We start from the raw sequence: 26994 nt of genomic DNA, 5'->3' as shown, positions 1-26994 counted from the left end.
ACAACCAAAAGACAATGACGGCATGTCATGGCGTCTTCTATACTCAAAGCAATAGTTTTGAGAAAAGGCTGCAGAGAGCAAATCTGCTATATATACCGGTCGCCTTGACCTTCAAGTCTGTTTGGCTTCATCTTCTTCAGCATCATCTTCAATCAACAAGCATCTTCAATCAACAAGCATCTCCAATCAACAAGCATCTCCAATCAACAATAGAACAACTTTATCACTTACAACATTACTCACAATGGCACTATTCACAACTATCAAGACTCCCACTGCAACATATGAGCAGCCCCTTGGACTGTGAGTATTAAGGTTCTCCGATTCTACTTACTTTGATCATTTATTCTAATGTTTGCTGCCAGCTTCATCAACAATGAGTTCGTGAAGGGAACTGAAGGCAAATTAATTGAAACTTACAACCCTGCGGATGAAAAACTCATTACCTCTGTCCATGAAGCCACCGAGGTGGATGTTGATATTGCTGTTGCTGCAGCACGCAAGGCCCTCCAAACCACATGGCATCAAATTACCCCATCTGAGCGCGGTCATCTGCTCATGAAGTTGGCGGATCTTTTCGAACGCGATTTCGAAACTCTTGCGGCTATTGAGTCTCTTGACAACGGCAAGGCACTGAGCCTGGCGAGGATCGATGTTGCCGGCGCTGCTGGTTGCCTGCGATACTACGGTGGCTGGGCAGACAAGATTCACGGTCAAACAATTGAGACGGATCCCAACTCCCTCAACTACACTCGTCATGAGCCTATCGGCGTCTGCGGTCAGATCATCCCATGGAACTTCCCTCTTCTTATGTGGGCTTGGAAGATCGGCCCCGCGGTTGCGGCTGGTAACACTGTCGTTCTCAAAACTGCTGAACAAACTCCTCTTTCTGGTCTCTACGCGTCCGCATTGGCAAAAGAGGCCGGATTCCCCGCTGGTGTAATTAACACTATTTCCGGCTACGGTCGTGTTGCCGGATCCGCAATCTCCAGTCACATGGACATTGACAAAGTCGCCTTCACCGGCTCTACCCCCGTCGGACGAACTATCCTCCAAGCTGCAGCGAAGAGCAACCTCAAGAAGGTGACTTTGGAACTCGGCGGTAAATCACTAAATATTATCTTCAACGATGCCGACTTAGACAATGCTATCAAATGGGCCAACTTCGGTATCTACTACACTAGCGGACAGATCTGCTGTGCAGGCTCTCGTATCCTCGTGCAGGAAGGCATCTATGACGAATTTGTTAAGCGATTCAAGGAGCGAGCACTACAGAACAAGCTGGGTAATCCTTTTGACGAGCAGACTTTCCAAGGTCCTCAGGTCTCACAGCTACAATTCGACCGGATTATGGGATACATTGAGGCTGGTAAGCAGGGTGGTGCGACTCTTGCTTTGGGAGGTGGACGATATGGTGACAAAGGTTTCTTTATTGAACCTACTGTCTTTACCGATGTGACACCAGATATGAAGATCGCCCAGGAGGAGATTTTCGGTCCTGTTGCAGCCATCCAGAAGTTCAAGGATGAGGATGAGGCTATTAAGATTGGAAACAACAGCAACTATGGTAAGTAAAGTCTACTGCTATCATCCGGGGCATTGTACACTGACGTCAAACTTAGGTCTTGCAGCTGCTATCCATACTAGCAATGTCAACACTGCGATCCGCGTCTCAAACGCTCTACAGGCAGGGTATAGTTAATAATCTTCTTCGTTGTATTGAACCAACCAGCTAACGATATTCACAGTACTGTCTGGATCAACCAATACAATATGCTGTCCTACCAGACTCCATTTGGTGGATACAAGGAGTCGGGCATTGGCCGTGAGCTTGGTTCCTATGCCCTTGAGAACTACACCCAGGTTAAGTCTGTGCGGTATTCTCTGGTTAACGCTCCATTTGCTTAAACATGTTTAAGTCAGTTGGTGCAAGGCGGTTGGCATAGACTCAATTTAAAGAATAGAATAACTTAGGTGCAATAATATATCGATTTGACTATGGAGGCAGATTAAAGCATGATGCATTTCCACCGCTACAAAATGTTACGTTAAGCTCCTTGATTAGTGTAGCATTTCAGACTTGTAATTCCAATCAGTTAATGACTGCAAAGTCGCTCGACGTCATAGGCTGCGTCCAGGGGACTTTTCCATTCAACTCCTCCTCGCCATTGATGTAATCAAAAACGGGGGTCTTTGCAATGCCGGCAGCAGCCCGAGAATATATACATTTTTCGATGGTGCGATTCGATATAACATAACGGTCTACAAACTTGACAAGCTGTCCTTGCCAAGTGGCCATTGCGGTGACTTGGCCGGAGCCGACGCAGCCAGCGATAACGGCATCAAAGCGGGTGTCTTGATAGGCCTTGAAGGCAGCTGAGAGCTGCGCCGTAGTTGGGATACTGTGGACGCCGCCGATTGATCGGAACATGTTAGCCAACTCATTGGAGAGCGTGACGACGTCAACGATGCCATTGTTGCATCCAGCACCAGTGCTGGGGGTGAACTTGTGCGCCGCATCGCCAGCAAGCACGATACGCCCAGCGTGTGACCAGTGTTGGACAACACCCTCCTCGAGGTTGATCATCCCAGCGCCCCTGCCATCGCCGACGCGTGCATTGTAGGCGTCGCGGATCGTCAATCCGCGTGAGATGGGTAGGTGACCCCAGCGGCCGACCAACGCCTCTTCGTCGGCGGTGCTGTAGCGGATGCGCTCACGGGTTGGCTTGTCCATGCGCTCATAGATACCAATAACGGTCGTGTCCTCGCCAGCAAACAGCTGGACAGCGACGTCGCGCCCGTGAGTCTCGTTGGCATCTCCAGGGTGCAGATCGCCTTGTGTGGGAAAGCGGATCCAGAGAGCACGGTAGGTGGTCAGGAATGGCTGTTCTTCGTTGACTTGGGAATTCTCGGGGCCTGAAGTCTGGCTTGCTCGGAGAGCGAGTGTGCGCATCTGGTCACGTACAATGCTATGGGCGCCGTCTGCTCCGACAATGATGGATCCGTTGTATGAAGTCCCATCACGGCAAAGGACAGTTACATCGTCATCTGTGATGGAGATGTTGGAAACGCGCTTGTTAGCGAACATTTTGGCCTTGCTCTCATCTGAGAGTGAATCGTAGAGGACAGCGGTAAGATCGTGGCGGCTGACGGCTCTGAGGGAGCGGCCATGGCTATTGAGTTTGTTAACGCATGCACCACAATGTACCACGAGAACCAATGTCATACTTTTCGCTGATATGTACGAAGGCCTGGCTGGTGCCCAGATCCTTCCCATTGTGGTCCCGGCGTTCAATTTGAGCCAACGGTGAACTAACGGCATCGAAGGCAGGGAGAAGTCCAAGCTGGCCCAGGACACGCAAGCCCATGGGGTTTATGACCAGGTTAGAGCCGGCGTCGAGTACAATACTGGGCCGGCTTTCGAGCACAACGAAATCGATACCAGCACGGGACAGGGCATGGGCTGCGACAAGCCCGACGGGGCCGCCACCAACAACAATGACTTTAAAACCTGTGGGGCTCATAGTGTATGGGGTCGAAGCTGAAGCCGACGTTTTATGAAAAGACCCTGAGCAGTACTCTTGGGGTTCGGAAGGAGTTATTCGGACGTTTTGGAAAGGAGTGATGGTGTTGATGGTCACAATGTGGGTGACCTGTCTTCGAGATGTTCTTGATGATAAGAATTGGTTTGGAGAGATAATAGTCCGGGGCGGCGATACTTATATAAGAAAGATACTTCGTCTACAGCTGGGTAAAGTGGTGGACGGCAAGCCCGTTCTTGTAGCTGGCTCGACTACAAATTGCGGTTAACTTGCATGGCTCGCACTCGTATTGCTAGTCTGTGCGCTGCATATCTGTCGTAAGACTGCTAACTGAGATGGGTCAAGGGAGCCAATGATAATTCTTACGGTATGATACTGTCTCCCAAGGACTAAATTGCTCCGCCCCAGAACGCGGGTTGAGACTTTCTTGCTCTTGGCGGTTGTGCCTAAGCCTTGGTTTCTCAAGTCCAACCTTTAGGCACTAAACAGACATCCCACACTCCCTGTCCGGTTTGGAGATGTGGGAGAGATCATGGGGTGTATTTAAGGATTGGTAATAACTAGGTGATATGGGCTATTCTTTTTCTACCTAACCGATTGGTTTGTCTTACTTTCTTTGGCATCCACAGAGTATCCAACTCGTGGAGAGTTATCGTGTGCGAAGCGAATGAACTGCCATTAGTTTATGCATGAGAATCACCTTAGAGTTATATAAAGTCGGGTGGAAAGGGAAAATGCGGCGTGAATGGATATCTTTAATTACTAAAGCGTTGTAAGAGTTTCAAGGTGCCCGTCTCATGAAGTAATGTATAGTAGTATAGGTATCTCCTAATCCAAAATTAATATCAGAATTCGCACAAACCAACATCCTCACTATACTTACGTTTCCCTTTGAAGTGGTTGCAGTAGATTGTGTTTGCCCAAGTGTACATGGTTGCATATTATTTAGAATCGAAAGTTTCGTCGGTTTCAACAGCTCCCGTGGATGTTTTGGCAGGCACTTGGACTGATTTAGATACTGATTAATAACTATAGATCACATCAGTATGCCAATACCTAGGCTGTGTAGCAATTAGCAAGAGAACATAACAATTGGAACTAGCTGCTATAAGTGTCGCCTGTTTCTTCCCTTTTCAGATGGGTTACTGAAGGTGGCATGTGCCTCAGAATATAGCTTCAGTAACTACACTAGCACGCTAATTTGTAAGAAGGCTGCGTGGTAATTAGCCAGAGAACGTGGCAATTGGAACTAGCTGTACGTGTCGCCCGTTTCTTCCTTTTTCAGATAGGTTTCCGCAAGTGCCATGCGCCTCAGAATTAGCTTCCGGGATCCCCTCAGTACGCCAGTATTTAGGCTGCATTGTAATCGGCAAGAAAGACTCGGCGATCGGACTAGTAATTGGTCCTGCCAAGGTTCGACGAGGCCGTATTGCGAGATAGAAGCAACCCTCGCCTCCACGCAAGATCAAACGAAGCCCCACTGACCATAATTGCCAGCTTCAGCCCTGGCCGCATTCTTAGAGGCGGTGATTTGGCCATAGTACTGGTCAACAAGGACTGCCGTCATCAACAACTCTCTTATTACAGAGGCCGCAGCTGTTGCTAGCTTGTGTCTATTCCTTTTCTGCAAAATAATATACGTTTAGATCTAACTCTTAAAACTTTGCAGGGGAATGGTGGTTGTAATTAGGCCTATGTGTTTATATTGGCACGAGCGGTTTTAGATCTACTGCGTGCGTACATCTTGTTTTAGTCCGAACTGTAAAACTGCAGCTCATGGGATGCTGCGCAACTGGGAGAGCCTTTCAAAATTTTTATACATAACAAAAGCAGATCGCGGAGGCAATTTTCCTTTATTGTAGTAAGTACCTACAATATTATTTCGACCACATTACTATACATGAGCACCTATGCCAGGCAGTAGTCGCCCCTTGCTTCCGTGGCTGTAAGCGGAATTATAGAAGCTATGAATCAGTGCCCTTAAGCTCATAAGAGTGGGACAAAAAAAAGTGATTAGGTTGCCTAAATCTTCTATACTGGGATGCTGCTTGCAAGCGTCTGGTAGAAATTGCACCGCGTACCGCGGCCACCTTCCCAAGTATCGGCTGGGACGACAGAGATAGCATTGCGTAGGCCAGGTTGTTGAAACTGCGTGACAGGCACGCCCCATTGTGTAGTGAATGAATAGGGCACGCCACCTGTCTCATTGAGATTGAGCTGCTTGGGGCTGGTCTCGGTCCAAGCTGGCCAGGTAGAAGCGCCATTGGCTGCATTAGGGTTTGACGACGAGGCTCCGTTTGCAATAGCATTCGTTATGGATGGATCGCCTTTTGTAATAAAATTGCCCCAAATGCGCCTGAATGCCAGGATAAAATCGGTAGACAGATTTGGTGTCGATGGGCCAAAGTAGGCATTCATGTCAGTGGTATGCGAGGCGAACGGTACTGAGAATTGGTAATGCCAGCTCCGCCGGCCATTGGACGTATAGGCCGATGCCATCCAATAAGACGGGCAAACAAACGTCGCTTCGGCATAGATATTATTAGCTCGTTGCTGCTGGCCGTTCGCATCCTGGGATACATTGACAGCAGTCAGACCTGTTACGCCGCTGGTTTCAAATAAAGGACCTGCCGTAGTATTTGCGTTGTTGGGATTCACTGCTAAGATAGAATTGATTTGGGCGTCAGAGAGGTTGGGGAATTCAGCGTGCAGCCAGTTGGTTATATCGGCAATGGTTGACATGGAGGGAGGTACAAAAAGCGGTCCTTCATTGGCGTTATTGCCCACCAAGAGCTTCTTTCCATTAACTTTCTTAGCTTTCAGTTGTTGGCTGGGTAGGCCTGTGATATAAACGTTGTCTCTAACAGGGTAGAACGCCCTGTAGTGCGATGGTCAGCCTAGACAAGAAACATAATGTTATTTCTTAGATACTGACCAGAAACCATAAGTCTGCTGTGCGGCCAGTTGGATGTTGGCGTTCTGTAGGCTGACTGTATCTTTTCCGATGAGGCAGGAGAAGACATTCCCGGAGCCGGGACAGCCAGCCGCGGCCGAGAATGCATAGTAACGAGCCGTAGGCCAGGCAGCATTGTAAGTGTATTGGAAAGGCAAGTATGGAGATGCAGCAATTCCCTGGTTGAAAAGCAAGGTGCCTAAGCTGCCTCCAGCGGCCATATCGTGGTACAAAACAGAGCTCCCGCCGGCCGAGTCGCCCGAGATGGTAATAGACAAAGGATCGCCGCCGAACTGGCCGATGAAGAGCTTGATCCACAGAAGTGCAAATGCTTGGTCGAGAAGGCCGGCATTTACAACGCCTTTGCTCTTCACTTCTTGCGATGACAGGAAGCCAAATGCGCCTAGCTAGGTTTTTTCTATTAGCTTACGATCGATAAGTTGAAGGGGTGTGAAATGAGAATGCTTTTTTACCCGATACTGTATTGTGACGGCAATGAAATTGTTGTCGTTACTGTTTACGATACCGCTCATATCCAGAGTGCCATCACCAAAGCCGTATCCACCACCATGGATGTACACTAAGACCGGTAGCCTGGAGGCATTGGATGGCGCGTAAACGTTCAGGAACAGGCAGTCTTCGTTTCCCAGAATGCTAGGGACTCCAGGCACAGCTAGATATGCCTGTGGACAGATGGGGCCAAAGTCAGTGGCGGGAATTGGTTGTGCTGATGGCTGAGTGGCTGGAAAGCGTGGTGGTTGCCAGCGGAGATTTCCTATAGGTGCCGCTGCGTATCTTATACTGTAGCGAGAGACACATTCCTATATTTTAGCCATTGGATTTGAACATGAGATAGAAAAGAGTTAAAGTTAAAATACTCATACCCTTTCCAAACATTTAAGTCGCTTGCAGAGTCATAGTAGCCTTTATACTTGGCGTAACCAAGGTTCACTTGCAATGAACTTTGAGACCGCCGATCCTTGCTAGAATCATCAACATTTGCCTGTGAAGCATTGGCTATCAAGCTGGACAAGAACTCCGATGCAATATCGCCGCTATCGACCGACTTCCCCTCAACAGTATTTGACTCAATGTTAATAGGGGGGGCAGGAACTGCAAGGGAGAAGCCCACCACTATTGAGATGAGAATCTGAGATGAAATACGCATTGTCTACTCCGTATCTAGTAGCAATGTCAGAAAAGAAACAAGAACGAAGCTCACAACGTAAGGATGGCAAGAGGTCAGAGCATCAATATGCAACTGGTCGTGCCTGTGGCGCTTATATTCAAATCCATTTCGCAGTGTCCTTTCCACCAGCGGGCTAACCATCACAGAAGGAATGATTCAAGAAGAACAACAATGTAAGCGGTAGCTAGTTACGTAGTGTGAATGGGCCAGAGCAAGGGGTAAGGTATCCGCCCACTTGACTGCTCTAGGTAATACCGCTGCCAACCCCCTGAATTGATGTTATGTCGCTTACAAAGAGCTTTACGCAGCTTGACCTAGACTCTACGCACTCCAATATGCTTGCTCTCCTTCATTAGGGTCGATAACCCATGAATCCGGCTGTGTTTGTTTTTTTCCAATTTGAGTGGATCCTGATCACTATTGTCAATAAGCCCGCATACAAGTGTGCTACCAGACACGTGTTAGGGTAGTAGTGGCATCTTAGTTACGCACTTGGCGGAGATCTATCCAAGAAAGGAAGAAACAGGCGACGAATGCAGCCGGTTCCGGCGTAATATATCTCTGCCCGTAGTATGCATTAGTAAGCATCACGCGCGTCTACGCAGCCTCTGAACAACGGTGATTCGGGGAACATGAGAGAGCAGTGTGGTGGGATGTAGGAGTAGAGACGAGTTCTATTACCAGGCTGGCGAGTGAAGTCGCCGACATAAAGTCAATACTACTAGGTATATAGCGGAGCAAATCTCTGCCGCCTGACTGTCGCCTTATCATATGCCAGGATGGATTGCTAGGATGAATAAATAACCCTTGACCTGTAGACTTCAATACGCCTAGCATATCCTAAAGCAATTAAGGAACCTCGACTGATTTTTAATGTAGGGGCATGCAAGGGCAGTAATAACTATTAACAGCAGCTGAAAGCTACTTTGGGCTAAATCTTGGAGATAATAGCTGAGGATAAGCAAGACGAAAGCTTGGCCAAAAATGCATGACAATGAGTTTCTTCGTCTTGAAAGATAAAATAAGTAAGAATGCACGAGAAAAGCCAACATGAAGGAAAATAACAAGTAGAGTCTGAACGGACTACTCTGTAGAATATTGCTTGCTCAAGCACTCAAATCAGCTATCTGGTCTATAAACCTCCGATACTGGCAAACATATATAACCAGTCCCCAGGCATTGCCGCATATATATGCGATTGCTCCTTCCATCGTTCCACTCCAACCATTGTCGACCAACTAATTGGTTTATTTAAAGCAGTCATTTACTATTATGTAGGAGTAGGGCGGACGCGTTGCGCCGGCTGCTATTCAGGAATTGACCAAGATGGAAGCCCTGTACTCCGTGGTTAATGACATATCGTATCCGAGAATATTCGTCGCTATCTTTCTCCGCCGAGAGGAATCTAAGTGCCATGCCCACAGGGAAGAGGACAATACTAAGACACCACAAGCCGCTATTTTTCTTAAGGAAGATTGGCAAGGACCGCGCAATGTTACGGCAGCAGATTAACGGGTCTATTCGGGCTGGCAGTTCCGTCTGCGAGACTGCCGTCCTGCGCATCGCATTGTATAGGATAAGGCAGGTAGTCCAGTATAGATTCAACGTGTGGGCTCTGGCAATGTCTTCCATAGATATCTCAGCGTCCGGCTCGTACTCAAAATTGTCCGCCACTTTGTTAGGGCTAAATGATGTGAACCACGCAAGTAGATCTCTGTCGTATTTCCAGCAAGTGTAAAGCAACGCTTCTTGTCGCTGGCGCTTTTTCTCTACATCGGTTTCGTCTTGCAGATCGTCCAGCTTCTCCAAGATAGTGGGAATATCCACCAAAATGTCAACCAGGTTGTCCGTGGCAGATTTCGGCTCTAGGCTCCAGGGTATTTGCTTCCAGGCTGGGCTGCTGAGAATGGACTTTTTGCGTGTATAAATGCTCGGAAGGACCTTTATAGTATGACAACCGTTAGTTAGTTCACAAAATGGAGCTCTAAAACCCTAACCATAATTGCACGCCCATCACAAAACATGCGATGGCTGACGCCGCTGGCGCACCCCTTCGGGCCTCTCCCAAGGAAGATTGCAACTCCCCCTTTCACGTGGTCAACCCAAGCACGTGCCTGTGCGGCCTTGTCTTGCCTATCATCTCCATGGAACATCTGGTTGGTTACGTTAGATCCAAATGCGCAATTCGAAAGGAGGGAGGGGGAGGGGGGAGGGGAGGGGAACTTCGAAGAGGCTCATTATCTTAGTGGCAACCAAGATTCCATCGTAATTGGCCTGTGACGGATTAAGTAGCGCCCCTCTCATCCTACACAAAGCTTTTCCGTAAATCTTAAGCCCTGCATCTCGCATCCATTGCTTGTCATCTCTTTTTCCAACGTTGGCCAGTGCGAAAGCAACAAGAGCATTGCGCAATATGGGCTCGTGGAGATACAAATCCTGTGCGAGGAGCGTCCAGCTGCTGGAGGCACAAGAGATAGTAGTTTCTGGAATGGAGCGGCCGAATGGAAGAAAAGATTCCCAGAATAAACCGAGACACTTGGCCTCGAATGCAGCCTCGGCCAGCGTGTCGGATAACACGATGTCGAGCGGCTGGTTAGATTTTGTAGTAACTGGTCCTAGGACCGCTTCAATCATTAAGATAAACAAGCCTTCCGTGATAATCTGGTATTGTATTCACTTACAACCTACAGTTCTCGTAGTGTTGCGTCCGCGGTCCTTGGGTGCCCGGCTGTGTACAAAGGACAACCCTTGGTCATAGACGCATTCGACGCACCGGTGGCGGCATAGACTGCACCTCGGAAGTTGAAGATCACACTGTGCTCCTTGTCAATTGATATGCAGCTTAGGATATACCCATATACCCTACTTGGGGAAGAGTGTCCGAGCTGCAATGATGGGATAGGATATACTCGACGACGACGTACTTTCTTCTTTAGGTGCCGGCAGGCCCTGCAACGCCGAGACTGCCCCGGTCCTCTTGGCATAATGCGGAGTCGGCTATGTCCTTTCTAATTGTGAACTCTGGCAATCTGGTGGGAGGTTGGATCTCTTTTTATTTTTCTCTTGATTCTCTTCAGTCATATCGACTGACCGATGGGGTTGGATCATAAGAATTATCGGCAGATGTGGTGCTGACGTAAAGGCGGTGGCCATTTCTTATCAAAAAGTGGTGTTTAAATGCAGCTACTATTTCCAGCTAAACCACGAAAGAGATTGGTGGAGAGCCACCTTCCGTGCTAGACTGTCCACTATGAATCTCTTTTATCCTGTGCTAACCTTGCGCCTTAAATTATCACTGTCGTACTAACTCGCGCCACCGACTGTTGCAGGCTAAACCTAAATGGTAACAGCATGGTGACTATAATGAGTAACAACAACAAATGCCGGTAATCATGTGGCTACCACGTGCAGATGTGCATTGACCCAAATTTTAGCTGGTAGCTGTTTCTTAAGCTCTCACTTGATCGAGCGTATATGTGTATTGTTTTTCACCCGTCTTTTGCGGGCATTTCATTATACCATACATGACAATTGTGTCCAGTCGCTAGCTAATCTCTGCTAACAGGGGCCATAAAATAAGTGCTTAGCATGTGGTATCAATAGTTGTTGCTACGACTATGGAAATCAGGTGGTGCTGGTGGAAGCTTTCAGGGTCCAGTTTTGTCATACATAGCTTTGATAGCTTTGCTCCCCTACGGCAATCTCGTAATGCACAACTCAGCAATAGGTGATGCATAAGTTGAGATACGTACGTCAGATTTCCATGACTATAGCGGAAACGGCGGTCAGGCTCACCGGAGAACAAATATTTAACAGCTATTTTATATATTGAGGATGAAACATAACAAAATCCGGATACATCTGCTTATGCTTTCTTGAGCTCCTCGTCTTTCTTGTCCTGTCACCGCCATTGGTGTTTGTAGGATTGGTGTTGTTCTACAGAGTATAATTCCAGACGATGAGATCAGGGGTATGGTGTTTGGTTATGGACTCGGTTTGTCTCCTTTAACGTTTATCTACTGCTGCACAACGACTCTCGCCCTCTCAACCTCCTATATAGCGGCGCTGATTCTTTAGAGGCCGCCAGAGAAAAGACTTCGCCGATGCCATTGATCATTATTATTATCTTCCTGTAGCTGGCGCTAAGTTGGTCACAGAAGTTCATTAATAGGACTAGGGGGATGAGAATTTGACGAGTCAGACGGTATACGAGCTACACTACAGAGGACATGTATTGCATGTACCTCAATATTTTGCCCATAAAATGTATTTCAGTGTGGAAAGATATAACGCCATGAGCATACACTGTCATCAACATAGTTTCTAGGCGCTAGTTTGGGATTCCAAAGGTGACTGGAGCTTCTACTGGTACCTCTTGAGAGGGCTTACCTGTATATACAAGTCGTAAGCTCTTGGACAAAATGGAAGGAGACTGTTTATCTCTCTGGGATAAGCTGAACTATTGAGAGAGGGAATAGTTCAACTCTTGAGGCCAGGCACTCTTAAATATATCTTCTCGAGATAGACGAATATCTTGTTGGCGCCCGACTTTGCATGCCATAGTGCCCAAATCTGTCACATAAGTTCTCAATCTCCTCGTCTGCTTGCAGGTGTAAATGGACTGAGCAAATAGATGAAAGCGAAGCTAGATTCTCAAGTGGCCGCTCAAGCTTGGAAGTGTCTAATGCCAATGCATAATCACAATCACAAAATACCCCAACGCTATCCAATTTGAAAAGTCTCTTCTAATTTGGTTGTATCTGCTGGATCCCATAGTCATTTTTACCGTGACGAATAGAGTTTAGAGGCGGAGCGGGGGCTGCACCCGTCGCCCGTTTCTTCCCTTCTTGGACAAATCCCCAGAAGTGCGGCCTCGAATATTACGTCAGCTCCACTTTGCTCGGCTCTTCGACTTCTCTGAGGTGCAGCAACGCATATAGCGTAAAATCCTACGGAGGACACTCATATCGGAACATAACTAGAATGGGGTAATCAGTTGAATAATTCTTATAAGAATGATTGGCGGCAGTCGGTGATTCATATGATCGGACAAGTCTTAATGAAAGAAATAACAGAACACAAGATCCTCATATATCGACCCAATAGGTACAATCCGGCCTTTTCTACAAACCGCTTGAAGTCTTGCAATTCCTTGCTCTTCATCAATCTCGTGACACTTACAACGCGATACAACTAACCACAGAGCCCGAAAATCGGCCGATTTATTATGCCAACTATGTCCATCTCCCTTGTTACTGGTGGCACAGGCTACATCGGTCTCTATGTCGTGAAGGAGCTTCTCGAGCATGGCCATATAGTGCACACAACAGTACGCAGTCTAAAGAACCAGCACAAGTGCAAGCCTTTGCTCGACCTACAGGTCGCCCATCCAGGCAAACTCCGCCTATTCGAGGCAGACCTGCTTGTCCAAGGCTCCTTCAAAGAAGCAATGCATAATTGCGATACTGTCTACCATATTGCGTCGCCGTTCATCTTGCCGCAACAGACGAAAAATGGAATGAAGGAAATTGTTGAGCCAGCCCTAAAGGGAACTCAGAATGTCCTTGACGAAGTAAATAAGACACAGTCTGTTCGGCACGTCGTTCTCACATCTTCCCGTACGTTCCTCAGTCCCAAATATCCTGACATATTCTTTGAGCTCTTCAGACATCAATATTAATTACACACCGCAGTTGTGTCGATGTATTGCGACAGTTCCGAAGTTTATGCCCTTCCTAAGCACACACTGACTGAATCCGTTTGGAACATGACGGCCTCACCAACATACAATCCCTATGCCTACTCCAAAGCCGAGTCGGAGCGGCTGGCCTGGCGTGTTACCGATGCCCAGCCCCAACCCCGCTGGGATCTCGTCGCCATCTGCCCAGGTCTCGTGCTCGGCCCTCCACTATCTAACGCCTCGGACTCTGGATCTTTGCGAATGCTTGAGCACATGTATGAAGGATCTGATCGGTACGGCATCCCAAACTACTCATACGCGATTGTCGATGTACGCGACTTGGCAGTCGCGCACGTTGCGGCGGGCGAGAAGGCTGAGGCGAATGGGAGGTACATTATGTCTCACGCAAAGTCCACTAGCATGCTTGCTATGGCCGAGCTAGTGCGCCCATTCCACAAGCAGGCGAGGGTATTACCGACGAGAGCGATGCCCAAGTTGCTAGTCTATTTGGTTGCACCGTTCCTAAATGTGTCCAAGCGGTGGGCGGATGGAAACCTAGGAATTGACTTTGATTTGGACAATAAGAGGAGTAAAGAAGAGTTACACATTGTATACAGGCCGTTGGAGGAGACATTCAGAGACCATTACCTATCTTACCTTGCTCGGCAGGACGTGGACTGAAGTTTTATTACAAGCTCAAGGCCCGCTAAGGTGTTTACAGGCGTAAGCAAAGCTGCTGCATTGATCGCCGTCAGCTAGTTCAACCAAGCTCTTCCTCTTTCATTAAGTTGTTCCCATTGGGTCAGATTTTTCCTGTTTGATCAAGTTTATCTACTTCAATGACACTTCTAGGAAGCTGGGGAATGCTCTTACTATATTAATATTACCTTATAGTGAAGCGAGAAAGTATATATACTTGGGTTAAGTATAATTCAACTTAAACAGGAAACTACTTATTATGTAATATGTTAACCAAGTAGTTGCTAAGCTCTTTATTTTTTACTATTATAAACAAAACCTATTTAAGACAACGGCAAGAGATACCATCAATTTATCATAGGATTAATAATGAAACTTCCTGTCTCGACCATAATACGCTTAGAGCTATGCTTTGACGACATGCTAGTCTCAGACGTGCAAGGGGTGTCTTGCGATAACAGAATGTAAGACACCTACTAGCCTGCCAATAAAATTTGCAGAAACTCGCAGTAGCTTATTCATGCGCCTGCAGTTTATATAAGTGAAAGTAGCACTGGTTCTTATGGATTCGGGACTCTGAAAGTAATCATGCAACCTGATTATTCCACCGACACTTGCTCCTTACCTGTCTTCCATCTCAGTTATCAATCCACGGAAAAAATGCCAATCTTACAACAACGAAATTTCCCAAGGGAATCCAGGGAATTTCTGGATCGTGATAAAGACTTCCACAGCAGCAATGGCTCAGAGGACGAGATGCTATTAGGATCCAGGACCCCCGTTGACTTTGTCCCTATTCCCGAGCAACCGAGGCGGTTCTCAAATACCTGCATGGTCTCTCTCATAGTTGTCAACATCATACTTCTTCTGCTCAATGCCGCTTGCTTTCTTTCGGTGACGGTAAGGGGAGCGCAATGGGTCAACCGCACGCTTTCGGCGGTTGGACTAGGACGAGATAATCACGTCGCGATACAGATTCTGTCACCATGTAAGCGCACGCCCCCATGTCTACTCTGAATTTGTCTTCTTCTACATCTTTTCACTTTTCTTTTTCTCAAGGTTGGGTCATTTTACTGATATATCTGGAAAGCACCGGCAGAGGAAGTCGTAGAGTATCAGCTTCGTCGATTCACTGATGTAATGAGCACTGGAGACTTAGATCGAATGTTCGTTGGCGATGCAGGCGAAAAGACGGACAAATTGTGGGATGACATAATAGATGGTATGTATCAGACTATCCACCACTTGATTTGCTTGAATTGAGAGACGCCAGACTAACCTCACGTAAAGAGGACAAATACTTCGCAGTTGACCACGATACTTTTGTGCGAGTCAACGGCAATCCCGACACGGGTGTTCGTCTGCCGGGGGAGAATTCAGACAAGTTCATTGGGAGTCTTCAATGGGCTCATCAGTTGCACTGTTTGAACATAATTCGGCAGTCTACGTGGTTCGACATTGGCCATTATAGGCACATGCACCATTTCCGCAACAAGACTGATGAAGTTATCATAGCTCACACAAGTTAGCTCACGCCTTCTTTCTTCTTCCTTGATTGTATTGATTAGCGCATCTAACACGTCTCCTCGTAGAACACTGTCTAGACAGGATCCGACAGGTACTCCAGTGTAATGGCGACACGTCGATTCTGACTTACAACTGGATCAGGGGCTATGAGATGCCAAAGGTGGCGCCAATGACTCTGCAGAGCTGTCAGAACTTGGATCGCTTGAGAGAGTGGCAAGACATGAATGATATCAGCCATCTCATTACACACCTAGAGAGGCCAAACTGGGTGATGAGTTCTGACCCAGAGGTGAAGACGCCCAATGGAGGCCGTAAGGGGCCAGCGGAGGTGCAACATCCGCCCATTCAGAGTAACATAACTAGATCTATGCATAAAGATACTTGAGACATGTGAATGACGCTCGTTATACACATGCCGAGGGCTGCAGTCGTAATACATAACTTTTAGAGGTTCTAACAACGTGCTTCAATAGCCGTTTTTCTTTATAAACAATGTATCATCTCATAAGTCACATAGTATTAAAACAATATCATACTCTTTGTGAAAGCTTTTTGTTGAGTATTATATTATGGAAGAGCCTAGAGAGTTCATGCCTATCCCAATCACTTCAGCCCGTACAATGAGTTATATTATAGTTAACATATCACATACAATAAGGCGTTCATTCATTCGAATGTTTCAAAGCAAAAAAGAAAAGCAAAGCTGGCTCACGAGCCTCGCCAAAAAATATTTCACATAGCCATAAGTACAGATTTCAGGTGCAATATATTATGGTCAAGAAACGCAAGTTGAATCTTACTATCTTAGTCCGTCACGACGCGCTAAGAAGGCCAGCTACAACATAATACATTCCAAATTTATCAAGCCATGATGATCCTCGCCAGAAACCGTCAGAGGAGCTATCTTCAGTCTGGTTGTTGAAACCAGGCCATTTTTGATAATCGAAGTTCTTCCAAACCACACTCTGGAAGCTGCCGTCCCCATAGCGGCGCCAATTGAACCATCTGTCATTGGCAATACCATTAGGCAGACATGTCTTCAGTCTGTTCGGTTCCCCCCTCATTACGGCGCCAGGGAAGGAACCAGAGACCAATACCGGGAGGGGCGGATACATCGTCGGTCTGGTCAACACTGCTCTCGTCGCGGCGCCAGTGAAGGAACCAAGGACTAGTCCCAATAGGAGGGATGGATACATCGTCGTGAGCGATCTCAGAGTTAATGCTTTGGGCTGGAGCGGCAAGAACGCTGCCAGCCAACATAGCGAGAGTGAGAGGTCCCTGAGAGATTCTCATTGTTTCTGATATTGCCGAGTTTCTACGTAGGTCATTATATTAGCCTCCTGCTGTGACATGGCCATGCCAAAAGAGACATGGGTGGAGGGGGCGGCGTTGAAAGGAGTCTTACTCTGATTTCTCAAGTTGTAGGTTTTACAAGTCTTTTTGCTGAATATTGAATATATTGTGTATTGTGTGAGCTTACATTTGTGGTGAGAGGAGGGGAAACTCTCGAGGCTATATAGATAAGTAGATATGCTTTCATTCTGGGTGGCTCAGGGCGCCTACTTGATTTACCATGACTAAAATGAGAGTAACGAGTTGAGACCTCTTAGTGAGAAATCTCCAAGACATATGGCAGTTATACCCAGCCGAAGGTGAGGTCGCTTCATACCTTGTTCAGGCTGTAGATGCTCCTTGAGAAACACACCGATGATGTAGTCAACCCTTCACGTACTGAAAAAGGGTACAGGGCGATATATTTGAATAGTTGTCCCAACACTTTAATTTGGTGTCTCGCCTAGAACACGGGTTATTTACACAGTCCATGCGGTAGTACACGGTGTGCCAGTGGTAAGGGGGAGGTGCATGTGTATCTGTGTCTCGGATAAGGGTCTGCGGGAGTTATCTGTGTCTTGGATAAGGGCCTGCGGGAGTTGTTTATGTCTTGGATAAGGGCCTGTGGGAGGTATATATATATTTGTGTCTTAGATTAATGCCCGTAGTTATCTCTTTGAGTATTATAAGGTATTATATCAGTGCTTTTGAAAGCCATAGTTAATTAAGGGACTATATACTAAGTAATTATCTTTATATATTTAGTAACTAAAACTAAGTATTTTACAACTATAAAAGTTAGCTTATAACATGAGGCTTTTATCTAAATTATAGAAGAAACTATTTTTTATTACTAATTATAGTTTATAGCAGGCTTATTTCTATAAGTAAAAGTAAATATTTCCCTCAAACAACCTCCTTGCTGTCCTTGAAACAATACATCTCTCTACCTGTATCTGCGCCCCTTCGTTGCCTAAACTATATTGTGTAACAACTTCAACCTCTATCAAACCAGAGGGGTGCTCGATCTTCACCGTCTGCGTAGCATAATGGTTTAGCATTTGCTTCCCTGCTGTACCTTTTACCTGTTCTACCGCAAATCCCCTGTCCGCCTTCATTTCACTGAGGGAAACTGGGCTCGGTGTCCTTGACGGTGTCGGTAGCTCCTGTTTATCTCCTATCCGCTTAGCCAGGTTAGCTAGACGGCTTGGCACCGTGTCGGGGAGACACATGCCCGCACCGAGACACACAGCGCCCGTCAGCTGTAGCGATGGGTGCGGCTTCCCCATGCTGAAGGAACGGACTCTGATGTTCGCTTTGTCGTCCGGTGCAGACCAGAGAAATGCAATTTTAGGGGTGCCGCGAACTTGCGCCGCAGCCTCGATGTAATGTGCAAGGCCCATGCGCACGGCACCCTCGCGGCGGATGGATTCTACCAGGGACAGATATAAAGCATCATCGCGTTTTGAGTCTTGGAGCTCGAATGGTAGGGTCGAGGCATCGACTAGGATGAATGGGTTTGCCACATCGAGTAGGGTTGCTCGTACGGTGAATGGTTTGCAACCGGTTTCGGTGGCGCTTATTGTGAGATAGTCCCAGGGATTGCTGGTTGGAAATAGCTGGCCGGTCATGCTGCCGGCAGGGTTCGCAAAGGCGACTTTCACTTCGCTCCCAGTTATGCCATGCAGACCAGGCATGGCGTAGTTACCAACTTCTTGGACATGACCGTTATCGTCCACCTCAACTGTTTCAATAATGATTCTCTCTGTGTTGGTGTTAAATATGCGTACATGAACCTAAGCAATTTGTTAGTCTGCTGATACAGAGAAGACCGACATATGGACTAAGTACCTTGGTCTCACCATTCTTTACCTGTTGGACCAGCCCCTCCTGGATAGCAAAAGGCCCAACTCCAGACGCTATATTCCCGCAGTTCCCACTGAAGTCTACTTTTTCACCGCCGACCGATACCTGCGCGAAGGTATAGTCGACATCAACGCCCTCCATAGCTGATTTACCTACGACAGCCACCTTGGACGTGGTGGAAGTGGCACCGCCGACGCCGTTTAGTTGACGAGAGTCGGCCCCCATTGCAGCAAGTAGAGGCTCTATCCACTTGGTTTGATCGACAGGTAGATGCTCCCGCTTAATGAACAGTCCCTTCGAGGTTCCTGCCCGCATCCATACAGCAGGGAGCTTGTGCTTGGTCATAGGCTGGCGAGCCATTGTTGCGGGGTATGTAAGGAGGTGGGCTAAGTGATCTGGCCGCTGTGATATTCCAGTAGCGTACGTCGCAAGACGGCTTACAGGAGAAAGTCTCATGTGCTCTTGAGGTGTGATCAGTTCATCCGTAATTTCAGAAATCAACGTAGTAAACTCTACGTAGTAAGAGGTGGTTAGCATTGAGCCAGTCTAGGATCGAATGAGCGAACAGCACGCCAAAAAGGTATATGCAACCGAAGGGAAAGTTGAGAGTTATAACTTGTGTTGGACATCCACTTGTCGGTGGACTATGGGGAGAGGCAAGGATAATTCCCGTGAGCCATGAGTGCAATGGATCTGTTAAACGATTTATTTCCCCATGGAGATTTTTTCCCCGTAGGTCATTACATCAACACAGCGACGGCAGGCCGTGGCGAAGAGCTTGAAGAGAGAGTATTCTGGTGTAGGTTGTTCATTCCCGCGGGTAACAGTGGAGGTCAATCCCGCGAGTGGAAGCAGCTGGTCGAGTTGCCGCTGAGTGGGCGTGGGGTACCCGCGGGACAGAATGTCAGAGCGCTTTTCAATCCAAGCGAGACGTACTCCGTATATCCGGACAAGATAAAGTCTTATCCGCCGGTTACATGGACTCCCATTCGAGGAATTGGAAGCTGTCCAGTGCTGACCCATTAAAGCCGAAAAGCAAATCATCCACAGAACTAGTTCCGACTATGACGTCTGTGCCGGGATGATGCCAAGTCGCCGCTTGAGTCTCGACGTCCTGGCTCGCATTATGGTCCCTGGGTTGTGAATGCGTTATTACAGCGCCGTACTGAATTGGCTTGGGAATTTGAAGAGAAGCGGAGCCCCCCTGTATTGATAATAGGTCGTCATGTTGCACCATCGGAACTAGTGGTTGAACCACGCTATCTTTTTGGCCGCATTGTTCGCCTTCACGAACAAAACTCTGCATAATCTCGTCAATGTTAAGCCAACTCTTGCTAGGGGATCCAGCCGGTCGGCCATCGATGGAGGGGTCTGTTGGGGGGTTAGCCCCTTGTGCTGAGCCGACTGACCCAACCATGGGCAAGGCAGGTCCTGCCTCTCTGTCAACATGAATCCGCAAACCTTCCTCTCCTTCATTGATGGAGACTCCAAGACGCTTCATCAAATTTCTAATCACGAGGTTTGCTCTCCTAACCGCCCAGTTTGTTGCTTGATTTTCACGGAAAACGGCAAGACAGGTCTCGAGACTACGATGCTCTTCGGACGCATGTTCACGCTTGGCTGCTATGCGAGCATGGATTGTTGCCGCTACGTACGTTGCATACGAGATCAGATACGGAGCCCTTCGAACAGAGAATGCCTGGTCGTATGCCCGGAGAAGAGAGACAATCTTGGAGGCTGCCGAGGCACACTCGATGAATGAGTTGACCGAGATGGAGCGGGACATGTTGTGAAGGTGACCGTCTGTGACAAAGGGCCGGTGAAGGAGTATGATCAACACGTGGTACATTGCGCTGTAAAACACCAAGTTAGCTGGGAACCAACTTTGTGACTCCCCTGGTAAGGATGGCCTACTGCAAACTGAGTACGTGAGGGGGAGGACACGGATATTCATCACCACGAGTATTGACGACCAGATGTGGGGGCAATGCGTCCCTCCAGGTAGTAAGCTTTGAGTGGAGGCCCTGAAGTACCGTAGATAGGTCTGTTGTGAATATGCGCTCTGTGTATATATTGCTCAGTATGTCGCTCATCACGACCGACAGCTTGCACAAATGAGTAAAGGTCGAGACACTGTGGGCCGCTGAGCCGAGGTAGGGATTGGGCTGGGGAGTGTAAGCGAATGGCTCCCAGTACTCAAACTCTTCAAAGGTGTCCAAGAACTTGATCGGGACCAAAGCATCCAATTCCCTCAGAGTTGCTGGACGTCCCTGATAGAGGCTTTGAATCTTGTCGACAACTTGCAAATCAAAAGACGTTAGCCAGAATTTTGGGAAATAGGTCAATTACGAGGCTGGAATTTACCAAAAGCTCCCCAAAACACTCTCCGTCTGATCTCGATGTCTTCATCTGATAATCTTCTCGCGCCTACTCTATCAGTGGTATCAACGTGTATTCCCAAGTCGATAATCATTCGAAAGGCTAAGCCAGAATAAAGCCAAGCGGCATTGCGCTCATCGCCCAATGCAAAGAGGGAATTCGTCATGACTAGCAATGCTTGAATTGTAGTGATATCACTACGATCTAGAGAGCCACCTAGAAGCTCGCGTACTCTCTGCCGAAATTTCCAACCTGCTGTCCGGGGATCATTGGAGTCTTTTCGGACCTCGAGACGAGGGCTGAATTTGGCAGCACCAAAGTAGATGGCATTGAGTAGCAATTTGCTGAAATATGGGCCGCCACAAGCCATATCTCGCATAAAGGCTGGCCGGTAGGTGATAAGAAACGAGTGATGCTGCCGATTCCAGTGGAGCGATAAGAGGTGCATTCCCAAGTCGGGATTAACCGTGTCAAAATCTAGTTTGCCCGCGCGGAAATTGAGCTCTTCGAGCTGACCTGCTTCATTGTCAGACATCATCATTTCAGGTTGGAGAGGCACTAACGCTGTTTCGCTGCTTCCGCCACGAGGCCTTTCTCAACCCACTCATCTGGCATGCGCGGCCGAAACTCTCCGGGCAGCCTATCTGGCAGATTTTCGTCAAACAATGCGCTGGTCCGGCCGTGGTAGCTTGCCATGCCGTTGGCGGAGACTACCAGGCGAGAGGCACCGGGGGATACGAAGCCTTCACGGCTCCGAGGGCGGTGGGGCGCCTGCTGGTTTTGGTGCGCTGTAGATGTCGGATTCGGGCAGGCCGGGTCCTGTTCAAGTCCAGCGGGGGAGACGACCGCAGGTTCATTATTGCGCGAGACGCGAGGCCTGGGTCTCCTCTGAGCGGCCTTAGAGCGGCGGGACGGCTGTGCGCGTAGCCTGCTAGGCGCTGGCAATCGGGACGAATCGCTGAGCGGTTCGTAAATGCAATCCTTGCCGTATGTCCTGCAGTTCGCGCAAACAGGCTGTTCATTATTGCACTTGATCTAATCCTCGCGGGGTCAGCAAAATTTTCAAGGGGAACCAAAATCACCTTTGGCAACGTCGTCTTGCCGCGGGAGGAGCAAATGAGACCGAGACAAAGCCACCACTCACCTTGCGCCTACGACAGAAAATGCAAGCCTCCATGGCCCGTTTCCTGGCTTGTCCGGACGGCGCTGGCTGCATTGATTCATCCATGGTAGAATCTCCTTCCCGTATCTCGTAGAGAACGCTATTGCCCACGGCGGTTGTGAGATGGGTGGACATGAAAGCTTGAAAAGGATTGCGGGTTTCCCGTCGGGCGAGGAGTGGCTTTTGGTGATTTATCCGGCTCCCGTAACCAGGTTTCCCGCGGCAGGCGAGGTCCCATTCGTGGGACGGTGAATGGCACTAAACGCCCTAGCTTTGTCGATGCTTTCTGCCGGCGATGCCCGATGCCTCTTTCGGCCCTGATTTGCGCCTGCTACAATATTTAGGTCCCTGGCACGTTGAAGTTGGGGCCAGGGATGTATCAGCTTGTGAGCTGAAGCTGGGTTGATTTTTTTTTTTTGTTACTTCATACACTAAAGTAAGTGAACTATCGTTCTTTCACTTCTTCTTTTTCACCTCATATTTGCTATACAATGTCGGGCCTTGTTTCCTCCAGCCGCGAAGTTGCAGTGCTCGTTGTAGCCGCCGATCCGGCTGCGAGGAAAGCTCACAATTCCCCCGCCGTCTCCCTAATTGCTGGCGGAAGTGCTGGAGCAATCGAGGCAGCTGCAACAGTAGGTATCCTCATTTCAAAATATGAGTACTATCGTTTAAGGAATAGTGAAATTGACATTTGCGGTCTTTAGTACCCATTTGAATATTCGAAAACTAGACTTCAGCTAGAGCGAAAAGCTGTGGGTTTATCAGCAAATCCTCTCACAGTGCTGATTCAAGCGGTGAGGAATAATGGCATCCGTTCGATATATACCGGTTGCTCGACGTTAATACTGGTAGGTAAATATCCCAAGTACATATGGACTGTCGGAGCTAGCGTTTGTCTCGCTGACTCTCACTAGGGAACGACATTTAAAGCCTCAGTGCGTTTCTTATCTTTTGACTCTATTAAAAGTGCATTAGCCGATGACACGGGCCGCTTGACTCCTGGTCGGGGAATTCTTGCTGGAATGATTGCAGGGTGTGCCGAGAGTCTTATAGCAGTGACTCCCACAGAGCGTGTAAAGACAGCACTGTAGGCATTCACCCAACCTGACAATCTCTAATAAGTGCAGTAGTTGACTGTAGGAAAGAATTGACGACGCAAATTCTGCTGTTAGACGGTATCGTGGAGGTATACACGCCACGGGCATGATTATTCGAGAAACAGGAGTTTCGGAATTATACCGTGGGCTACTACCAACTACTCTGAAGCAGTCCGCAACTTCTGCAGTTCGCATGGGCTCATACAACGTGCTGAAAGGCCTGTGCACAGAGAACAATATCCCGAGTAATAGCATTGTGACTTTTGCTACAGGTGCGGTTGCAGGTGTCATAACAGTCTACGCCACTCAGCCCTTCGATACGATGAAGACGAAGTCGCAGAGCGCGCGAGGGGCAAGTGCTACGGAAGCTTGTAGGATGGTATTTGCCGAAAGTGGCATCAGAGGGTTCTGGAGAGGGAGCAGCATGAGACTGGCGCGACTCGTTTTCAGTGGCGGCATCGTCTTTACAATATATGAAAAAGTCACCGCGCTGTTGACGAGATAGTATACGGACAGTGCTGGGGTCGATATTGTACATAAGTAACTGTGACGATATAGATGCCTAAAATCAGAAAAAAAGAAGTTCTGTAGCATCCATTTTATTTTGCGTGATTCTTGCGTGTAAAGTCTTGATCATGGCATCATAGATCACATATCAAGATCTGTGAGCTGGTGTAGTCGTTATATGAGATAGATAGGCAAGACATTTAGGAGTTGTACTTACGAATTACCTGTGGTAAGATGGTTAACGGGTTGAGAGTTTAATGTGTAAACGCAGAGCCGAAATGGATGAGGTGAACGATAAGGAAAATTTGCGAGCCAACAAGGAGAACCGTGTTTTTCTTATATAGATCAAGCAGAGAGCAAATTCAAATAGTATTGTAGTAGTCTCCCAATAACCAGTGGGGCCTAGCATCTCCTTTCTAAGCTAGATTAACCCCCCTATATCCACGTCGCCGTAGTCGCGTTATCTGATCTAGAGCGAGCAGCTCCTAAGACGTAGTGCGAGCAGATTGCTCTACGTGTGTTATCCCACCCTTCTCCTCATCTGCCATAGCGTCATTGCCATCATAGTATAAGTGATCCACTGGTGGCATGCCAAATAGCTCATCTATATCCTCCAGGCTAACATTCTTGGTCTCAGGGACAGAGAAAAACACCCAAGGAATGGCAATTGTCATGCATGCAGCGAACAAAAAGTATGTGCCATACCCGATATTGGTGATCATGTACGGAGTGCTCCGTGCAATGACGAAGTTCATGATCCAGTGGATAGCCACGCAAAGAGAGATACAAGCCGACCGGATACGAAGCGGAAAGATCTCTGCGGCGTAAATCCAGGGGATGCCGGCCCAGGAGAAGCACCAGCCAATAGCGTAAATGTAAATCATGACAACCGCTGCATAGCCACCGGCTGTTATCTGCGTTGATCCACTGGCTGGGGGCGCAGCGATTTTGATATAGGCTCCGATGAACCACATTGAGAATGCCTTATGAGAAGAGTCAAATCCAAGAATCTTCCCTCGCGTGTCGGGAGAAACTCACCATAACTGCGCTTCCTGCCATGAGTGTCTTCGTCCGGCCAAAACGGTCGACGACGAATAGCATAGAGATCAAAATTGCTACAAACCGAACAACCCCATATATGCCAGTGGCAAATAAGCCGGTATTCGTTCCAGTCAGGCCAATGCTCCTGAAGATAGCAGGCGAGTAGTAATTGATGGCGTTCGAGCCAGCCATCTGCATAAAAATGAACATCAGGGCACCAATTCCCAAGCGCCTTCTGTTTCCTGCCTTCGCAATTTCCTTCACTATGGACTTGAGCCCGTTTCCTTCGGCTATTGCTTCTTCATGTTCGAGCTGCTGGAAAATACTGTGAGCTTCTTCGAGAAGGTATGGATGATGATCTGGGAGGTTTCGGAGCCGCTGCAGCACTTGCAAACAGGCTTCTCGACCCTTTTCCCTTGCAAGCCATCTGCAGCCACGTTTTAATTAGCTGAGCTGCCAACACAATCCTGATCACGCTGAGACTGTCAATTCCTCACCTAGGCGACTCTGGAATGAAGAAAATCCCAATCATCAGTAGCCCTCCTGGGATTAATTGGACGGCAAAACTAATCATCCATTGGGTCGATGTCGGCGGTAGGTTGTTTGCAAGGCCATAGTTAATCCAAAAGCCAATCAAAGTGCCCATCGACACTCCAACTTCATAGAGGCCGACAAGCCGGCCTCTAACGTGTGGCGGAGCTGCTTCAGCAACATAAATTGGAACGATCATGCTTGCAGCGCCGACCCCAATGCCACCGATTCCTCTTCCCACTAGCATAAGAGCCTCGGATCCATGCGCGCCGGTCTGGATGGCCGACCCCACGTTGAAGAAAATGGCTGTGCCAAAGAGGGTGATGAGTCTCCCATATCGGTCACTGAGTGGTCCGGCCGCAAGAGCTCCAATAATACAGCCTGCTTGCAGAAGTGAGACGACATTAGCGGCGAAAGCTGATTTTTCAGATGCAGATGCATGGGCGAGTCCGAAGTCGCTGTTAGTATGTAACACTGATCAGCCTAAATTTTCTCGTACTTGGCAAGTCAGTTCTTCCGGTATTGGGGTTCTCCGTACACCTTGAAAGATTCCAGCTCAAGCGCGGTTCCTATAAATCCGAGATCATACCCAAACAAGACCGCGCCTATGCTACTAATCAAAGCAAGGACATAAACACGGTAGTTGTAAACCTCCTTAGGCGCCGGTATGCCTAGGTCTAGATTCTGGCGTGAGGCGCGCATGGCGTCAATTTGACTTTAAAAGTTGAGATTTTGATTGTGCCTATCAATGGCGACGAGAGTTTGCTGGATTCGAATCATAAGAGAGTTCAGGATGCCTCCATAATATATTCCCCCTACGCAGGGTTCATCTGGGGTCCCCGGAAAACCTCTTCGAACTCGTGGGGAGACGGAGAGATGCGGAGAAGAGCATATGTCTAGAGAGAGCCTAAGCTCCTTAGCGTCGCGCTTACACACCTTAGCTCCTTACTGCAAAAACTGCTCCCGCGGCTGTAATGCTTTACTCCCGCGGAAAGTCTCTTAGGCACTATAACCAAAGGAAGTCCAACTAGGCAAGCGTTAGATAGTATTTACTTATAAACCCCTAGTACCTCGGCTAGTAGAGGCTAACTAATTAAACTTTATTTATACAAGTTAAAGACTAAGGAGCTATTATATAGTATTTATTTATAAAGTCTTAAGTTTACTTAAGGTTATAAATTTATATTTCTTTAAGACTGTTTGTCAGAGCCCATCTAAAGAGGGCGCGGTCGCGCAACGGCCGCGCACCGGCCACGTTACGGGGGCGCGAGCTAAGGGTTGCGAAGCCCTTAGCTTAGCAACAACACTATAAAAGACCTAAAATCTAGGGAAGGAGTTAAGGAAGGCAGAGATAAATACAGTCACTTCGCTACCCTAAGCTTGCGTATTCGCTGTGTAGCTACCTGTGATCATCCCTTATCCCTCTTCACTCTCTTCCACGAACCCGGCTTCTGACAGGTTTATCTCTCTACCCATAAAGGGCGAAGGG

At 48.0% G+C, this 26994-nt stretch overlaps 11 protein-coding genes across 11 annotated transcripts; 4 read left to right on the top strand and 7 right to left on the bottom strand.

Moving 5' to 3' along the window:
• Nucleotides 1-244: 244 nt before the first annotated feature.
• Nucleotides 245-1908, top strand: M431DRAFT_98616 (hypothetical protein; the record flags this gene model as incomplete). Its single annotated transcript, XM_024925065.1, has 4 exons — nucleotides 245-303; nucleotides 366-1567; nucleotides 1623-1692; nucleotides 1749-1908. The coding sequence occupies 4 exons, from the start codon at nucleotides 245-247 to the stop codon at nucleotides 1906-1908; spliced, it is 1491 nt and encodes a 496-aa protein (XP_024768604.1).
• A 184-nt stretch (nucleotides 1909-2092) lies between these two features.
• On the bottom strand, nucleotides 2093-3524 carry M431DRAFT_487098 (hypothetical protein; the record flags this gene model as incomplete). Its single annotated transcript, XM_024916452.1, has 2 exons — nucleotides 2093-3173; nucleotides 3229-3524. The coding sequence occupies 2 exons, from the start codon at nucleotides 3522-3524 to the stop codon at nucleotides 2093-2095; spliced, it is 1377 nt and encodes a 458-aa protein (XP_024768603.1).
• Nucleotides 3525-5573: 2049 nt separating this feature from the next.
• M431DRAFT_20889 (hypothetical protein) lies at nucleotides 5574-7663 on the bottom strand (the record flags this gene model as incomplete). Its single annotated transcript, XM_024913428.1, has 4 exons — nucleotides 5574-6420; nucleotides 6478-6902; nucleotides 6969-7296; nucleotides 7380-7663. 4 exons carry the CDS (start codon nucleotides 7661-7663, stop codon nucleotides 5574-5576), a joined length of 1884 nt encoding a protein of 627 aa, XP_024768602.1.
• A 1111-nt stretch (nucleotides 7664-8774) lies between these two features.
• Nucleotides 8775-10773, bottom strand: M431DRAFT_535132 (hypothetical protein). Its single transcript, XM_024920941.1, has 5 exons — nucleotides 10609-10773; nucleotides 10366-10498; nucleotides 9908-10308; nucleotides 9682-9837; nucleotides 8775-9625 (listed from the first exon to the last, which is right to left on the bottom strand). The coding sequence occupies exons 1-5, from the start codon at nucleotides 10666-10668 to the stop codon at nucleotides 8945-8947; spliced, it is 1431 nt and encodes a 476-aa protein (XP_024768601.1). The 5' UTR covers nucleotides 10669-10773; the 3' UTR covers nucleotides 8775-8944.
• A 2147-nt stretch (nucleotides 10774-12920) lies between these two features.
• On the top strand, nucleotides 12921-14045 carry M431DRAFT_127020 (hypothetical protein; the record flags this gene model as incomplete). Its single annotated transcript, XM_024912311.1, has 2 exons — nucleotides 12921-13302; nucleotides 13378-14045. The coding sequence occupies 2 exons, from the start codon at nucleotides 12921-12923 to the stop codon at nucleotides 14043-14045; spliced, it is 1050 nt and encodes a 349-aa protein (XP_024768600.1).
• Nucleotides 14046-14660: 615 nt separating this feature from the next.
• On the top strand, nucleotides 14661-16096 carry M431DRAFT_127017 (hypothetical protein). The gene is made up of 4 exons (XM_024912310.1): nucleotides 14661-15051; nucleotides 15154-15285; nucleotides 15354-15587; nucleotides 15656-16096. The coding sequence occupies exons 1-4, from the start codon at nucleotides 14724-14726 to the stop codon at nucleotides 15973-15975; spliced, it is 1014 nt and encodes a 337-aa protein (XP_024768599.1). The 5' UTR covers nucleotides 14661-14723; the 3' UTR covers nucleotides 15976-16096.
• A 296-nt stretch (nucleotides 16097-16392) lies between these two features.
• On the bottom strand, nucleotides 16393-17021 carry M431DRAFT_319400 (hypothetical protein). Its single transcript, XM_024914288.1, has 2 exons — nucleotides 16996-17021; nucleotides 16393-16905 (listed from the first exon to the last, which is right to left on the bottom strand). Exon 2 carries the CDS (start codon nucleotides 16784-16786, stop codon nucleotides 16403-16405), a length of 384 nt encoding a protein of 127 aa, XP_024768598.1. The 5' UTR covers nucleotides 16787-16905; nucleotides 16996-17021; the 3' UTR covers nucleotides 16393-16402.
• Nucleotides 17022-17803: 782 nt separating this feature from the next.
• Nucleotides 17804-19133, bottom strand: M431DRAFT_98628 (hypothetical protein; the record flags this gene model as incomplete). Its single annotated transcript, XM_024925068.1, has 3 exons — nucleotides 17804-17994; nucleotides 18046-18718; nucleotides 18774-19133. 3 exons carry the CDS (start codon nucleotides 19131-19133, stop codon nucleotides 17804-17806), a joined length of 1224 nt encoding a protein of 407 aa, XP_024768597.1.
• A 628-nt stretch (nucleotides 19134-19761) lies between these two features.
• M431DRAFT_98697 (hypothetical protein) lies at nucleotides 19762-22395 on the bottom strand (the record flags this gene model as incomplete). Its single annotated transcript, XM_024925078.1, has 5 exons — nucleotides 19762-20641; nucleotides 20703-21087; nucleotides 21153-21683; nucleotides 21731-22202; nucleotides 22312-22395. The coding sequence occupies 5 exons, from the start codon at nucleotides 22393-22395 to the stop codon at nucleotides 19762-19764; spliced, it is 2352 nt and encodes a 783-aa protein (XP_024768596.1).
• Nucleotides 22396-22482: 87 nt separating this feature from the next.
• On the top strand, nucleotides 22483-24006 carry M431DRAFT_20884 (hypothetical protein). The gene is made up of 4 exons (XM_024913427.1): nucleotides 22483-22961; nucleotides 23034-23177; nucleotides 23244-23416; nucleotides 23475-24006. Exons 1-4 carry the CDS (start codon nucleotides 22821-22823, stop codon nucleotides 23929-23931), a joined length of 915 nt encoding a protein of 304 aa, XP_024768595.1. The 5' UTR covers nucleotides 22483-22820; the 3' UTR covers nucleotides 23932-24006.
• Nucleotides 24007-24250: 244 nt separating this feature from the next.
• On the bottom strand, nucleotides 24251-26350 carry M431DRAFT_127004 (hypothetical protein). The gene is made up of 4 exons (XM_024912309.1): nucleotides 26044-26350; nucleotides 25472-25963; nucleotides 24972-25401; nucleotides 24251-24916 (listed from the first exon to the last, which is right to left on the bottom strand). Exons 1-4 carry the CDS (start codon nucleotides 26205-26207, stop codon nucleotides 24419-24421), a joined length of 1584 nt encoding a protein of 527 aa, XP_024768594.1. The 5' UTR covers nucleotides 26208-26350; the 3' UTR covers nucleotides 24251-24418.
• Between the last annotated feature and the right edge of the window lie 644 nt (nucleotides 26351-26994).

The sequence above is a fragment of the Trichoderma harzianum genome (genome assembly GCF_003025095.1).
Source record: "Trichoderma harzianum CBS 226.95 unplaced genomic scaffold M431scaffold_21, whole genome shotgun sequence".
Lineage (NCBI taxonomy): Eukaryota > Fungi > Ascomycota > Sordariomycetes > Hypocreales > Hypocreaceae > Trichoderma > Trichoderma harzianum.
This window is presented reverse-complemented; position numbering and strand designations above follow the sequence as displayed.